The sequence below is a fragment of the Mastacembelus armatus genome, chromosome 12, assembly GCF_900324485.2.
Source record: "Mastacembelus armatus chromosome 12, fMasArm1.2, whole genome shotgun sequence".
Taxonomy (NCBI): domain Eukaryota; kingdom Metazoa; phylum Chordata; class Actinopteri; order Synbranchiformes; family Mastacembelidae; genus Mastacembelus; species Mastacembelus armatus.
Window position 1 is genome coordinate 19557204 of NC_046644.1, and position 17371 is coordinate 19574574.

At 43.2% G+C, this 17371-nt stretch overlaps 1 protein-coding gene across 5 annotated transcripts; it reads right to left on the bottom strand.

The window, feature by feature from the left end:
• Positions 1-303: 303 nt before the first annotated feature.
• ogdhb (oxoglutarate dehydrogenase b) lies at positions 304-14870 on the bottom strand. Of its 5 annotated transcripts, XM_026297632.1 has the most exons (24): positions 14756-14870; positions 12460-12861; positions 11042-11230; positions 10045-10138; positions 8930-8974; positions 6612-6727; positions 6099-6253; positions 5855-6001; positions 5682-5772; positions 5258-5437; positions 5039-5167; positions 4654-4833; positions 4043-4195; positions 3695-3797; positions 3473-3601; positions 3243-3393; positions 2950-3077; positions 2344-2522; positions 2142-2213; positions 1926-2051; positions 1768-1840; positions 1508-1671; positions 1216-1370; positions 304-1133 (listed from the first exon to the last, which is right to left on the bottom strand). In XM_026297632.1, the coding sequence occupies exons 2-24, from the start codon at positions 12667-12669 to the stop codon at positions 1013-1015; spliced, it is 3090 nt and encodes a 1029-aa protein (XP_026153417.1). In that variant the 5' UTR covers positions 12670-12861; positions 14756-14870; the 3' UTR covers positions 304-1012. The 5 variants fall into 5 exon arrangements, with proteins under 5 accessions (XP_026153417.1, XP_026153418.1, XP_026153419.1 ...); XM_026297633.1 differs by lacking the exon at positions 8930-8974; XM_026297634.1 differs by lacking the exons at positions 10045-10138; positions 12460-12861; positions 14756-14870 and having other exon boundaries at positions 11042-11201.
• Between the last annotated feature and the right edge of the window lie 2501 nt (positions 14871-17371).

Consider the following 17371-nt stretch of genomic DNA (forward strand, 5'->3'; position numbering starts at 1 on the left):
CAGCTTTCTCTTAGACTGATGCAGCTACTTGGATGAGTATTGACAAACGTATTGACCTAAGAACTAGAAGTCCAGGTGCCATGACTCAACCTGTAGACTCCTCTTGACTGGATTTTAGGGACAAAACTACACAGGACCTGAGCAAGATTTGGAAAACCTGATGTATTTGTTGTTTTAAGTGACTTAGAGGCTGTTCCACGTCCCCTCAGAGATGGGTAAAGTGCTTTAATGTGAAGAAACGTCTGCTCTGCTGGATTGTTAAGAACTTTATGTAACTGTAGCCTGTGTTTTTAAAACACAGCCCTGAAAACAGCTAAACCGGTGCATTTTGAAGAAGAATTAAGACTTTTATTTGTTTGAAAACAGTAAAACATACAACACTAAATGAAAATAAATACATGTTTCAGAGCTGAGGAATCTCATCCCGTCTTTACACAAGTCACTACCACTTCTGGCATGATTTGGCTCATGAAAACTCATTTCAAGTTATCAGATTTGGCACCAACAGAGACGCTGACAGGGCGGGAGGAAATAAATATGGACCGGAGAGAAAATGATGGTAACAAGACTGAGTGAAGAAGAAGAGAAGAGGTGAGGTCATGGGAAATGTAAAGTCAGAAACACTACAGCTCCGCTCTGAGTTCATGCAGCTTGTTAAACTGCAGAATTCAGATTAAAGTGCAGGAATCTATTTCTTCAACTGAAGAACTAGAAGAAGTCCCCATTGAAACGTTGATCTAAATAGCCCCACGGTTCACGTCCCTACATTAAAGAATACTTGGTTCCACAGTCTCAGGTTAAACTGCACTGCAGCGTTTCCAGGTGTCACAGGCCTGTTTTTCTCTACAGACGTGTTTGTCACTGTGAGCAGGAGGTTTTCATGGTAACTGTCAAAAGTCAGTGAGTCGCCGTGCGGCTTGTCTTAAAATTACACCTGTGTAAATATTCTGAGGAAAACACATGAAGGCAGAGGATGCTGGGACAGTGTCCCACACTGGTTCTTGGCAGGTTGTTAGGGCTTCCCTGAGAACGCCTTCAGGTCGAACGCGGTGTCCAGTAGGCGCTGCAGCTCTGTGAGGTGAGTCTGTTTGTTCCCAGTAGCTGGAGCTGCTGCAGACTCACGACCAGCATACCTGCAAACACACACATAAGGAAACATGCACAAGCACACCAATCCTTTTCTGTTTCCTTCCTAAGCAACAAACCAGCTCCTACCAGATGGTCCGGGTGTTGGTGATGGTGGTACGGAGGCGGGGCTTGATGTAGTCGTAGTAGCCCTGGTTCTTGTGCTCCTCCTGACACCAAACCAGATCGGCGTTTAGGTAGCGATCTGTCTCCGCTTTCATCAGATCGAAGGGGAACGGGGAGAGCTGGACAGAGGAACATCAGAGTTAAAGCAAGAACGTCACAATAATAGGAATAATATTTTTCATAGAACAACAGCATTAATGTTCACGCCATATTCTCAGTTTAACTGATATTTTTACTCCTCACAGTATTAGAGTACCTGTTCGATGCGGACTATGGCCACAGTGTCGTCCATGCCCCTGTTCTTGCGTTCTCGCGTCAGTTCATAGTAAATCTTTCCGGTGCAGAAAATGACTCTCCTCACCTTGTCGGGGCTGGCAGCTGCAGGCCCGTCCTCTGGGATCACACGCTTGAAGTGAGTGCCTGCAGAAACCGCACACACACAGAACGTTTAAAGTAACACAGACAATCATCTACAGTGTTTCTGAGTAAAGACGCAGTTCTTCTGCCAGAACTCACCCGGCAGCATGTCGTCAAAGCTGGACTTGGCCTCAGGGTGGCGCAACAGCGACTTGGGAGTAAATACAATCAGCTGGAGTCAAAGAGAGCACAGGACGTTTTAGTTTAGGGACACAGTGTGTTGTGTACTGAGTCAGTCCATGGTGTGTGTCACTCACGGGCTTCCTGAAGGTCTGCAGGATCTGTCTGCGGAGCACGTGGAAGTAGTTTGCAGGAGTGGAGCAGTTGACGACGATCCAGTTACACTCGTACAGCTGATGCACTGCGAAGTCCTCTGACACTTTCTGAGAGTTAGAGTAGAAAATGACAGAAATCACACACAACATGCAGCTGTTCAACTTTAAAACTACAGTTTTGCTCTGACTCAAACTCACGGGGAAAACATCTGGGTCATCATTGCACATCTGCAGGAACCTCTCAGGACGGGCAGACGAATGCTCTGGACCCTGACGGGAGGGAAAAAGGGGAAAACATTAAGAACCAGTAAGTTGTTGATGTTTAACCGTGGACTTGTGAGAGTTCGCCCGAGCCCTGAATACAAGCAGAAAGTGGCAGATGAGGTTCCTCGGTTCCTACCATTCCCTCCATGCCGTGAGGAAGCAGCAGCACGATGCCGTTCTGTCTGACCCACTTGGCCTGGCCGGAGCTGATGAACTGGTCGATGATGCACTGAGCTGTGTTATGAAAGTCTCCGAACTGGGCTTCCCACAGAACCAGTGCGTTGGGACTTGCCATGGCAAAGCCCAGTTCAAAACCTGAGAACACAGAGCGAAGCAGCTGTGAGGGCAGTGACGCTGAAGCACATCTGGATGTGCTGCTGTTTCTCCAAACAGTTCAGCTCACAATCACACGCCCTTGAAAAGGCAGCTCACTGCTGTCGCACACGCTCTAATGAAGGCTTCGTGCTGAAACGCCTCAGCACGTCCGTGGGCCTGTTGACTGTACATAAACTCACCCACAGGATCGACACATGATGTTTCTTCCCGACATCATGTTGTTGTTTTTTTTTATAACACAGATATTGCAGTTTTTTGAGTCAGTGTCCTAATTCTGAGGGCACAGTGCAAAACCTAAACTGGTCCAGTTTCTAATAATGTCCCACTCTGGAAAGGTTAGACAGATACTCTGTACAGCAGCCGGTGTAGCTCTGGTTGTGTGTTGTTCAAATAGCGTATTACTCGCCTAGTACTCCGTATTCGGACAGAGAGCTGTTGCAGACGGTGTAAGGAGCTTGATCAGGGGAGATGTGGTTCATCGGGATGCAGATCCTCTTATCGACGTTCTGGTCGTGCAGAACGTGGTGTCGATGGCTGTGAAGCAAATCGGCAGAAAAGAAATGAGTAAAATCACCTTGGACGAGATAATATTTAGTGTGAATTTAAAAAATATATAAATGTAACCCAGCATCTGACTCTAAAAAACCAAAAAGCAGGTTTTGTCAACCACTGAATTTCCCTTTTTCAGGAATGTCTTACCTGAACGTGCCCCTCTCCACGTCCTGCCCACTGAGGCGCACGTGGATCCCGTCTTTGAGCAGAGAGCCAAAGGCCATATACTCCCCCAGAGCCCAGTCACACACTCGCTGGCTCACCATGTTCGCACGGCCCTTTAGGATGCGACTCAAACCTAAAACATGAACCCACAGCAGACACATGAAGATTTGCTCTGACAGCGTTCGTCAAAACACGACAGGAGCAGAAAGGACCTCCGTGTATAGTGAAGTCCTGCACCGGGACCGAGGCCGCGACGTTTCCAATGCGGAGGAGCTCGTCTTCACTGATGCCAGTGGAAGGGCAGCTCATACTTCTTGGCTGACCGTCCAGTGTGAAGAAACCTGCAGATCAGAACACAAAGACTTTAGACAACGTGCTTCAAAGGCCATGAAGGATTTAAAACACACACAGACAAGTTTTAAAAAGGCTCATACCAGGCCAGGGCGAGTCCAGCCAGTGTTTGATGTGAAGGATCTTCTCATCTTTGGAGCGAGTGTAGGCTTCCTCACAGATTTTGTCATATCTCGCTACTTCCTCCTGAAGGAGATGGATTGAAGTATAAAAATGCTGTTAGTGTGTTAAAAGAGCTTCTTCTGAGACTTTTCTGTGGTTCCAAAGAAACAGAATTTAATTCACGTTTATGTGGAGGTCGGATCAAACATGATAAAAATATGTATCTAAACCTAAACAGAGGATCCTGAACGTTACTAATGGCTGTTCAATCTTTTGCAACAGATGGCAGGTTTTGATCATCTAACATACAGTCCTGCAGGTGGTTTCACCTCATACTCTTGAGTTGTGACGACCTCCTCTGCGATAAGTTTTTCCACGAACTTCTGCAGGACACCCTTCTGCTTCTTGATCCGCTTGTACATCAGTGGCTGTGTGAACATGGGCTCGTCCATCTCGTTATGGCCGTTACGTCTGTAACACACCTGAATGTGGAGACACACACAAACCTATGACAACCAGTGAACACAGGGGAGCATTAAACAGCCAAAGACCCACAGGTTTCCCTCAGGGTGGTGGAGACCAAACCCAGAGCTCAAAGATTTGACAGCCAAAGAACCACAGGTTTCCCTCAGGAGGTGGTGGAGACCAAACCCAGAGCTCAAAGATTTGACAGCCAAAGAACCACAGGTTTCCCTCAGAAGGTGGTGGAGACCAAACCCAGAGCTCAAAGATACTGCTCGTAGCTCTTGCTCTGCTAATATACACATTATATTTATGAGACAAGGTTCCTGTCTGATCCCCCTTGAAAAATATCTCCCAATGATCCTGACCACAAACCCCATGATCACACATTTCAACCAAGCAAAATACGGTTCAAATAACATTTCAAGTCCAGATTATAAAAGAGACAACTAAAAAAATGCCTCTTCTCTATACTGACCAGGTCTACGACCACGTCTTTATGGAAAGTGTTCCTCCACTCGGCTGCTACTTTGCACACATACGTCACAGCCTCTGGGTCGTCTGCGTTGACGTGGAAGATGGGGGCATTGACGACCCGTGCCACATCTGTAGGGTACGGAGACGAGCGAGCCATCCTGGGATCTGTGGTGAAGCCAATCTGCGTAACGACAGAACGAAAGTCACCACAACAGCTGCAATTGGGAACCTACTGAGTCACATGTTGTGTTTTGACATCTAATGAGTTTAAACACACAAACCTGCTCCTCCAACACACACCGTATCTATATGAAACACTCTCACTGATGCTGCTGCCCCTTGTGTTGGACAAATTGTGTGTGTGGATGCAGCTGAGCGGTGTGTACCTGGTTGTTGACCACCACGTGTATGGTGCCGTGTGTGGTGTAGGACGGCAGGTCAGACAGGTGGAAAGTCTCATACACGATACCCTGGCCTGCAAATGCAGCATCGCCGTGAAGCAGAATGGACATCACCTGGAAATTCATCCATCAGGTTACAAACATGGTGGGAAAACAACCGGAAATTGTGTCTACATATTCCTATAAGAACCTGGACCAGCGCACCCTCTTGCCCTCAGTGTCTCCACAGTAAAACTGCTCAGCTTTGGTCTTTCCCTGCACCACAGGGTCCACCGCCTCCAGGTGGGACGGGTTAGCCATGAGCGACATCGTGATGTACCTGTCGCTGACCCTGTTTATCCTCTTGTGATACATCCCCAGGTGATATTTCACATCACCTGAACCCTGAACACCAAAAAAGACATTTTGAGTGAAACAGTTATGACCTGTATGTTTGATTATCGATGCAAAGCCACAACTAAATTATTAGTGTTTTAAACAATTAGCTGTTTGACCATTACCAACAATAGTGAATTCATCATGCAAGCTCTTTATGAAGTCACAATGCTGAAAATGATCTTTGGCTTCGACCGACACATGAAACCCCTTCACTGAAAATTAGTCTCGTTTCTGCAGGAAATGTTCAAACCTCATCGGCAGCTTCGAGTTTGGAGTCAAACTGGCAGAAGATTTGCTCCAGCTCCTTCCGGATCACATTGGCCAGCACGTTCAGCCGGCCCCTGAAGAGGAAAGCATGGATCAGGACGGAGTACACAGACTTTTCCATATCAGAGTAGACAGCGTGTCAGTGGTGTGTGGCACCTGTGCGGCATTCCCATGATCACACTCTCCACTCCGCTCTGACTGGACCTGTCGATGATGGTCTTCAGGGCCGGGATCAGCGATTCGCAGCCTTCCAGACCGAAACGTTTCTCTGAGGACCACTTCCTCTGGAGAAACTCCTCAAACCTGCAAACAGGTGGAGGTGATGTTGCTTCACTTCCAGGCTCTGAACATGTCTTCGCCACTGAGCTGTATCGAGAAACTTGAAGAAACACACACAGACCTGGTGGATCGGATCATTCTGCCCAGCAGGGTCCTCTTCTCTTCCAGGCTGAACTGCATCACCCCTGGGGTCTCAAACTTCTGCCTGATCCACTGGCACTGCTCCACGTCATTAATGAACATGAACTCCACTCCGATATGCTGACAGTAGGCCGCCTGAAGGAGAGAGGGGAAGGCTGTGCATTGGTCTGAGTGGGCAACCGAGGATTAAATGAGTCTAATCTTAGGTATGGATACCCTGTTGGACCACGGAGACACATTGTTTTATTCTCAGGCTCGGTTTTAATCATCACACTACTTTTAAGGCTCTTTACGGCCTAGTTTCTAATGTTTTAGTATCATACAGGTCTGTGGTTTTCTCTTTTCCTGAGCTGTAACACTGCAAATGTTCTTACACAGCTATTTAAAAATACCAAGATACTTTAAAACTCGTCTTTGAGAGTTAAAGAAATACACGTTGAAATACAGTCGACCCAGTTTAGTTCCATCTTTGACCCATTTAGCAGCGTTTTACCTCGAGGCGACGTATAATCTCCCTGAGTGGCAGCACGCTCTCGTTGCCCCCAATGAAGGTGGTGGTCGGGAGCCGGAACACCTTGTCCAGGTCGGACTCAGCCAGTCCGTAGAAACCTGTTGTGAACACATTGACATGGGGAAAAGGTGCACCAAGCCCAGACAAAGGGGAAAGAGTGTGAAACAGAAAAAGACCATGATATGGAAATATTTCAAAGGAACTGGAAAAATATATGAAGGGTCAAGGAAAAAACACAAAATTCAAGATTTCCTAGAATTTCTGATCTCCTCAGTATTTGGACTCCCTGTTTCTAATCTGGCAGATCACAAACAAGGCACAGAAACATTCAATTACAGGCTTCTGAGCTTCAATCTATCAATGTTTTATTGATAAGCTTTAAAGCTTATTCATTTGCAGTTGATTAGCCTAAACCATGTCAAAGAAATGATGAAAACTGATCATCACAGTTTCCCTGAGCTCACAATGACGATGTTCTTAGATTGTTTGGGAAAATGCCTGAAACTATTTAGTGTCGTAGTTTTACTGATCAACATGAGAAATGGATTTTGGACCCATTGGATGATTAAATCTGCATGTTATGGGTCTTTTTAGTGGAGGTAAACCCTCTCTGCTCAGTGAATGATGGCTCTGCTCATTACAAGTGAAATAACTTCTATGTATGAAGTCGGTCAAGTGCTCATTTAAGGAACGTGTTGAATCTAAACTCTATTTATATCCATTAATTTCTTATGAGACCAGGTTTCTCATGAGGCCGCTGAAGAATCACGACTGAAGTGATGATTATCTCAGAACAGTTTCTTTATCACAACCAAGGGCCTCTGGAATAACCTGATAAATGAGACCAAACAGGTCCTTAAAATCTGTGTCCCCAGTTTTAGCCTTGGTGTTGGACAATAGTTCTATGTCACGTTTTCTCCTCTCAGGTCTTTTCTACGCCTTGTTAACTTTTTATTTAGTCTACTATATATTTTATTCAGTAAATCTGATTATCAACAGCAAAATGTTTAATAATTCTTTTTTACTGGAAGTTACAGAACTTTCCTTTCCTGGAAAGAAGCAAGTCACCTGGTACCAAATACACAGAAACACAAATGGTTCCAGTTATTTTTGTTATTTAGCTGTGCACCATCTAAACACTGCCTCTATTTACCTCATAGTTAGAGCCAAATTACATTGTCCTTTGGTTCAGCTCTAAAAAAGGGCAAACATGAATTTAAGTGACCTGGGAAACTGTGAGTTTTGGTTTTTCAAGGCCCAGACTTTATTAACACCAGGAATTCTTGAATTTTGTGGACTTTGGCAGGTTCAGAGGACACACACACACACACACACACACACACACACACACACACACACACACACACACACACACACACACAGTATGTTAGAGAAAACACAGAAAAGCCGCTGTTGTGCTTCTAGCTGAATGCAAACATCAGGAAAGACCCAGAAAAGGACTGACAGGTTGGGTTTGTTGCCAACCATGTTGTCTATACTATGTGGAGCAGCTGCCTCAGGCATTGCAGCATTTATCTAAAGCATGTGATGTCCTGGCTCCACCCAACACAGATAACACAATGTGGAACAGGCGATAGGAAGCTGGAGAGTTGTTTCTATATCTGTCTGTACATGTAGTGCAGAGGGCTGTGATGTTATGGAAGGGGTCTTCAGAGCCTCCTCCCCCTATGTGAACTGCCCTGCACATGAAAACACAGACCCTGTTCTCCTTGATGCTTCATGGCGAAGAGGCTGAACGATCCAGCACAGTAATCAAGTAGGCCCTGCCTGCAGTCTAATCACAGTACCATTTTAATGAAGCGGGCTCAGATAAGCCAGGATAAGTCCTGTTTGGCCTCATGGGATACAGAGCAAAGGTTAGCAGGAGCCAGCAGCCACACACAGACCCACACAGAGCCCTCCTGTTCAGGCCTTACCACCCTGCAAGTCAGTTTTCAGGAACTTACAGGTACCACTTCCTGATCTAATAATTCAGTGATATATATATAATAGAGCCTTAAGAAATGGTGAATTATCTGAAAGTGGTAACAAGTTAGAAAACATGGTGAGGGCTGATGTTTTGCCCAAGAAGAAATGAGCAGCAACCCACCCACCAGGGACAGCCCTTTCTCAATAAGCTAATGATAAACCACAGGACCTATTCCAGGAACACCACAGACTGAAAGCAGCCTATTGAAGCTTTTCATATTAATGTGCAGTGTATCACTGCATGAAGGCCAGGGGATCCCATAGGTTTCCAGTAAAAGCACAAAGAGTGAGGTCCGAGGGTCTCGTCCTACCTCCAGCAGCCAGTTTACACAGACGTTCTTTATAACGAGAAAACTCTGGAGCCATGGAGAGACACAAACACACACACTGCAGGTTAACTTTGGCTGAGCAGCACCTACTGACCCAGTGTTCGACCTGTGTGAACCTCAGAGCCACCAGGACAAAAGAGAACAATACCACTATTAACTGTGGAAACATCCTAATACGGCTCATAACAGTCACCGGCTGTTTAACCCAGAGGCTTTTCACTGGGCACAATGACAGCCTGCTGCAGGCGTGCACGCTCTTTGCAATGTGTTCTCTTTGCACCATTGCAACAAAACCAGACATCCATGATTAGTTAACACACTAGTGAATCTGAGTAAAGCATGCACTGCAGGTTTCTAGAGTACTACAGTACCTCAATGGACTGAGGAATAAAAAAACACCTGAAACATAAATACAGTGACAAAAACATAAATTATCGTTACAGACTTTGTCTGTAAAATCTATAAAATCATTTTAGCTGGTGTTTATCCCAGAACAGTTTATTAATGACAAACCGCTTCAATGGAGCAATAAGATCTGCTGTCATTAGTGTTAGTGAATCATCAAACTGTCTGCTACTACAATAACAATAATAAGAGTTTAATAATTGGCCTCTGCAGAGTAAAAACAGAAGTGCAGGATCTTTGAGTAATAATATTTTAATATTTTATTCTGTAAACTTTGCAGCTCTGCAAGCAATAGGACCCTTATTACTGATATAAATATATAATTAGAAAGATACACAGTAAGTTACAGTAGGAAGACAATACTTAGTCTTTAAGTCAGCAGTCTAGCTGAGCCTACAGGGTCCATGCATGATGGGGGTTTGGGTGGGCCAGTGAAAGGAAACAAAAGAGGTGGGAGGCCACAGTGGGGGTGGGGGATCACTAAACATAAAGATGTAGGAATTGATGGGTGTCCCTCAAACAAAGAAACTTAAAAAGGGGTAAAAATAAGAAGTAAAACAAAAAGGACAGCCATTTAAAGCTGAGGGGTGTGTCCTAAAATAGAACAGACTTGAATAGAATAAAGACAAAAAAAAACTGGAAACAGGACGACAGAAGAGAGAAGGGTGGGGGAAACGGGTTTATATTCTCACCAACGTTCTGGAAACCAACAGCACACGGGGCATCGTCAAAATCTACACAGCTGATGTCCAGAGGGTCCAGCTTTGCTATGTGATGCCCTCGTACCTGCACACGGGTAACACATGCTCAGTCTGTCAAACCATTTCACAAGAGCAGAGTCTGTCCTCTGTAAACTGCTGAGCACGTCCTGCAAGATTTCCTAATGTATGTCCACATATGTCAGCAGAAGCTCAGATGTGGGTCAAAGGTTGAAAACAAACTCCTGGCTCAGTGTGCATCGCTAGATTAAAATATTATATTATAACTATTATAACTTATTCATGTCGATATTTTCACAAGAAGAATTTTGAAATACTTCCTATAAATATTTCCATATTGTGCAACTACATATTTTTACTGCAGCACATTTCAGAGACAAATGTACTTTTACCTGACAGTTACTTATGTAATTATAACTTGCTCCTCCCAACATTTAGATTACATGTTAAGACAGCAAGAATAATAAGATAAGATCAGATGTTTGGGGTAAATTATTAACAAACTGTTATACAACATGCAGACACTCATCTCTAGAGGGACAGTGCTGCAGAAAAAGTCCTGTAAACTCCAATCCCAGACTGTAACAGATGCATATTCATGGTATCGTGCTCTAATCAGTTGGAGTCGTGGGATTTTCTGAGACCTACCATCAGTTCTCAATCAGGTTAATGAGCAGCTCTCCTAAAACTAAACTAAACCAATGTATTAATTTGATAAAGAAACACAAGCTGTGAGGGCGAAGGTTTTGGTTAATTCTCTACTCTTACTTCTAAACTCTGACTGCATTAGTTATCATTTAGACTGAAGGGACAGTTATCTCAAAAGTGAATGTACTGGTACTCTGCAGTTTGGTCTCCCTTATCATTTAACTGTAGAGTATCTCGTACTGATAACAGACCACTGATGATAAACGTTATGTGACTGCACTACAGTCTCTGTGATGTGATTTAATTATGGCCCTGTAATTACCTGGTATGCTCGTATCAGCGACTGCACAGCTAGATGATCCTCCACCAGCTTCTCCACATTGACCTGACCCCCCGCCAGTGCCTGGACACTGGCTATTCCCTGAGAAGTCCTGCTGAGTGGTGGGGGGCTCTGGTAGGCTGCACCAGGCAAAGCCCCTGCATTAGCATTACGGAAAAATATATCCCAGGACTGCAGAAAGAGACAGAGAGGATGAGATGAAACCAACCACTCTACAGCTTCTAGTAAATATCATATAATCTTTTAGTGCTCTGGTGTTGTCCAGATATTCCCATAACCACAGAGCACCTCTTTCTCTAAGACTAACTTTGTACAAGTTGGCATGGGAAAAACAGGGACAGTCTATACTATGAACTATGTTCATGTTCAGCGTGCTCAGTGACCTCTACCTCTTCACACACTGTGAGAGTCATCACTGTTACTACTCTGTGGAGCTGTTTACAGATAAACTGCTGTGCCCATATTTTCTTAATGAGTAAACGTCACCCGGTTGAAAAGTGTGGCTCATTAACGTGTCTTCAGTAGTTTTTAGTTGACACTGGAGCTCTACAGCACAGACGAGCTAAATCCGGTTTTTGAGATTAACAATGGCTGCAGGGTGTCAGCTACTAAAAAAGACATAGTGACTTGATAAAACCTTACAAAAGAAAACGTCAGGCACCAAATTCTCCATCGTTTGCACCACAGTGTTCATACATTTCAATGACACAGTGTGAAAGTCTGTGCCCAAGGGTTTTTGGGTAATCCACTTAATTCTTACGGCTTAGTGACTGTAAATCTGAGTTTGCTCTACTTGGCTCAACAAAAGCAAAGTTTAAAGTTCTAGATAAGCTTGGCAGCTTGGCTTTGACTCAGCTTTTCTAGTAATTTGGAGGTTTGGATTTTGAATGCTGGTCTTAAATGATTAGTTGAAGTCAAAAGAACGATTCAGTGTTTGGACTGTCTAAAGACATTGTAAGAATTGGGTCATTTCTCCTGTTAGTAATTCAAGTCATCTCCAGAGTGTGGCCGATTATGGATGGAAACCTGATTTCTCACGTAGACGTCCCCAATCTTTCTTTTGTAGTACCTGCTATTCCCTTGTGCTCTGCTGTTTCCTGCATAACTGTTCTACTCTACAAACACGCAAACACAAAAAGAAGCACTCAGAGTGACGACAGTGTCTGTTTCTTCAACCTTTATCCCACAAAATTGGACACATATCTGCTACGACTAAATACTCTTTCCAGATTCTTCAAGAAGAAGGTGAGAGTTTACTAAAGAGAAACATGCTTTGTTTAAAATGTCTGGGACTGGGTATGACATTGGTCATAAGGAGGCCCTCAGCATGTTCCTGAACACAAATGTAAGTTTTTTAGTAGAAATAACAGATGCATGGTGTCAAAAACATTGTACAGTACCTTGTGCACATTTCTGGGATTCTCCAGCCAGGTGTAGTACATCTCTTCCATGTAGTTTGAGCTGGTGCCATTAAGAAAGGGCTCAGCAGCCACGGATTCATTCGGGCACCTCGTGGGCTGAAACGTCCTTAAGCCCCGTGATAGTCTCTGTGCTGTCTGTGCAGCTGTTAAAGGCCGAAGCCTCGCAAATGTAGTCCTTAAGCGGTGCATGGCTGCAGATCAGCCACTGCTCCTTTCTCCTTTCCCTTCCTTGCACAAGAATGCAGCAGCACTACCCCAGACAAGGAGGCCCCCCAGGCTCCACAGCAGCCGCCCCTATTTCTTCTACCGCCTGGCTGAATGGGTGAGGATGGTCTCTCCACAGCTCCTGCTCCGTCTCTTCTGCTGACAGTCTGCTGGACTCTGTTGTGTCCAAATATAGGGTTCATTTATTGTTGCATTTTGCTGAGAAAGGAAAATTTAGTATATCTCCTTGTTTGTCCTTGAGTGATGACAAATTACATAAACCACAATGTGGCAGTGCAGGAACTGACTTAGTGTTTGTTGAGAGAGTCAAACAACTGACAGGAAAAACCACACAGAGGCCAAAGTAAGCACAAAAAGACTTACAACAACCACAAAGAAACGAAAGACTATTACGTACAGACAACGTGACCACAAATAAAGCTATTATTGCAACTATCACACAAGACTCTTCTGGTTAAGTTCTGGTTAATCTGTTAAATTTTACTGAACGAGACACAAATCAGTGACAATCAGCAGTTTGTCAGTTTTTTTGCATCTTTCAGTTTTGTGTCTTAACATACTAACATACAAAGCTGAAGTGAAACAAGATTTTCTGGTTTGCAGTCTACACTTAAAGGCAACCTCATTCAAATTCCCACTGATATCGAACATTGCAAACAATAACAACCCAAACATGGAACACGGCCTTTATCAACACTATTCTATATGTCTTGTTTGATATATTTAAATACACTCCTTTGCCTTTGAAATAATCTAATACTATTTTCATTCAGTATTTACATTTTTAGCTACCTTATTGTTGATGGGTAATTGGCACAGGCAGTCGGGGGGTTCAGCAAGTTCTGAACTTGCTGAACAAACAGAGAAGTAAAAACTGTAGATTTTGGGGGTGTAAGTACCAAACTAAGCACGCTTGTACTTTAGCTGTAAATCTTAAAATAGTAAAAAGAAATTGTTGATAATCTTTGTTACCACAGTGCTGTAGGTTATGGAAAGACTGATAAAACAATGCTAAAACAGAGGTCGCCATTACTGAAGCTAACAGAGGCTAGCACTACAGTGACGTCATGACGTCAGCTCTGTACGTGTGTCGGGTGGGTGAGGGGGGGCCTTTAAATGCCCAGGGGCCCCATTGTCTCACAATCCGCCCATGCTGCAAAAACTCTACGTCCAGAGGCGGACTTACCATCAGGCGAAGGTAGGAAGTCGCCTAGGGCCCCGAACTACCAGAGCCCCATAATTTATGGTTATGGTATTTTTCATCAAGCACTTAAAATTAACCTTGTATTTCCTAGAATCAGCAGTATGAAATTGCACCAGATCCATTTCTTGACACGAGTTGGAGAAGTGTTTTAAACCCCCCCCCCCCCACGTGCTATAATGGACTATTCCAAGTGCCGAACGGGACAGTGATTCGCTGCAATTTGTTTTGAGCGGGCGAGAAGAAAGAAAAAGAAGAGGTAGGTAATAATTTTTATTTTTTAACTATATTTTAGTTACGTTATTATTTGTGTAACTTCATTGTACTGTCTTGTCTTTACTTCAGTAATTCACCATAGAAGAGAAAAGTCCAATCATCGTCTATTATCACAGACCCTGCTGGAAAACAAAGGTAACTGATGACAACTAATATGAGTGATATGTGAATGGACATTAAAGCACATTCTTATTGTACGTAATTGTAGTTAGTGTATAAAAGTATTAAAGTATATTGTTAATATGTTTTTCTACAGGTCCGGTTTTAAAAAATCTGGATGTGTTTTCTGTGAGGACGAAGGAGGTGAGGTGAGGAGTTAAAGGTCTGACTGTCGAGGGCCCCAAACTGGGCCTCCAACTTGCTAAGTCTGCCACTGTAAAAAAAACAAGTTTTAATCTGAGCCGAACCTGGAAACCGGTGAAATGGACCCTGGCCTTTCGTCCCCACAGTATAAACACAGTGCGTCCCCACAGCGATAGCAAAGCGCGCACTAACCTTTATTTAAAATAAATCGTGAATTAAAAGTATTTAAAGTATTTAAACCACCTCGCTAACAAGAATTGTTCGTCTTACCTGCTCCCCGGACGTGTTGCCGCTCTCAGCAGCCTCCCCTGTTGGAAATGAGGACCGGACTCAGCGGGTCCCGCTCCTCCTGAGTCCGGAGCGGGAGCGCGCACCTGCTCCAGCGGGAGGGGGGAGAGTTCGCGCGCCCGGGCTCTGGCCAATCCCTGTGGTGCTGATCTGCGTCCCCGTGACGTCAGCACAGAAAGTAAACAAGACAACTAAAGTAAACATAAAAATGGTGGCTAGTACTGACATTTTCAGTCTCCACCTTCATTTTGAACTTTCTCCTGAAAAATAACTTGATAAATATTTATTTTGTTTATAAAGTAATTTCACTATTTTTTTTTAGCTAAAAGTTTGTTTATTTTCATCTTTAACCTGTCAAGCTTGTGACTTTGGATCTTCAAGCAGCTTTGTCAGAGAAAATACTCCATACTTCACGTACCTGAAGCAGATAATACTACTCTACTTTTTAAATAAGTAGGATTTTCAATGCAGGACTTTTTCTCAAAAAGCAGCATTTTCACTGAGCCAAAGGATCAGAGCACTGCAGTAAGAATCACCTAATGAGGTTTAATTGTTATTGTCACATTGATTAACTTTATGTAATCAGTGCTGGCATTTATTGGCATAAAATAAATAGATGTGGCACTGAACCCACTCATATGATGGCACCTGTTAAATCACAGCCATTCATTATTAATCTTTAAACAGAGTCTGGATGTTTACACTGACTGAATCAACTGGCTCTGATCACCCAGGTATGACTCTGCTCTCAGGTTAATACTCCAGTGGGTATTAACTTGAAATGAACTGGATTATTCCAGTAAATCACCAGTAACCAGAAACAGTTACTCAGATTAAAGCACAAACACAAATAGACACAAATAGTGCTGAGATAACACATGGGAGTAAGGTGCTCTCTGTATTGTCAGTTTATTGGTTCACACACTGATTACATCTGATCACATGTTCAATACTGATAAGACCTGCACACCACAGGGATCATCATCATCACCATCACCATTACCATCACCATCATCATCATCATCATCACCAGTAGAAGAAAAATAAGACCAGAAAATCAGAAAACAGCAGAGTGCTGTTACTTCACTAGGCTGGACTAAGGGAAAGTAAACAACAGGCTCTTTTGGTTCAAATTAAACGGGGTCTGAGCTGAAGCCTAAACCCTGGACCCAGGCCAGACACTAATGAACAGAGGAAGGTTTGCTGCTAAAGCAGACAGTGACTCTTAAGTTAAAGTACTGATAGTATTAGGGCTTGGACTGGACAGGACAGAGGACTGATGGTTTTAGCTTTATGTCCTGGTATAAACAATAGAACAATACACAAAGAGAACCTGTAGAGTCTGTCTGGTAATCATTTACTCATCCGTGTTTGTTAATGTGATTAGCAGCTGTGGTTTGACGTCGAGTATTTTACAGCTTCTTTGGCTCAGCTTTCACATGTCGACTCCTCTGTGGATTAAATTCACTTTATTCTTTGGACAAAAGTGTCTGTCAAATTAATCTGATGCAATGTCATGTACAAATTTTAATGCAAAAAGATAAACTGACTTGCTAATTCATTTCTACCCAATTAAAATAAACACTAACTTCACAAGTCATGAACATTTCTAAGATTTGGTTTCTTGATTAAAACCAAACTGAGGCAGCACAACAGTAAATTGATGCTGTACAAAAAATAATCAGCTTAATGTTTTTACCTTGTTCTTATTTGCCTGTTTTACCTGTTGCATGTGTCTTATTGTAATAATTATCGTTACTGTATTTCTATTTTTATTGTAAGGTTTTTCTGGCCAAATGTTTTACTATTGTGCAATCACATTTTTTCACACTGGAAATTGAGCCAAAGTCACTGGAAAATACGGTAAATGCTGATTTAAATGAAGTAACTGTGGTTATTTTATAACCTGCTCTGTTTATCAGAGTCATGACCCCACTCCACAACAAGCACTGTCCTGAGAGCAGGACTCAGCACTGATCACACTTTCTGTTGAGGTGTTGGCGCCATCGTGAGGTGAGGTTGGCAGGTTTGTTAGAAAGCTTGATGGGGTTGATTTGGAAAATTCCTGTGTTTTCTGGACTATATATAATAAATATTCTATTTTCTGACCAGAATATGATTCTGGTCATGTGAAAACCACGCATCTCCAAATCTAGTGATTTAAATTCTGTCAGAAAACAATCACCTCCAGACATTTTTTTGTAAGAAATATTAAAAATAGTATATTCACATAATTTTTTTTTTCATTAAAAATGTTTAAAACAGTTAAACAGAAGATGCACTGGATGTTTCAAGTCTCTACATCACACCTGTGTACATTTCGAACTGGACTGTGATTGGCTCCACGATTTGTGTCCAGGTGTTGAGTGAGATTACCAGAACAGGAAAGTTGGGTCTGGACACTGAGCTGAGACTCACTGTGAAGCTGCGTAATCTGCAGATTCATTGATTCTTTCAGGTTCATTACTACCAGAGACACCTGAACATTGTCACACTGAGTTCACACATTGGTAAAATAGAATCGTAGCTGCATTAAGGATTAAATAATCCTCTCTCTCCTTAATAATCTTTAAATGAAAGCATTAAAAACTCATGAGA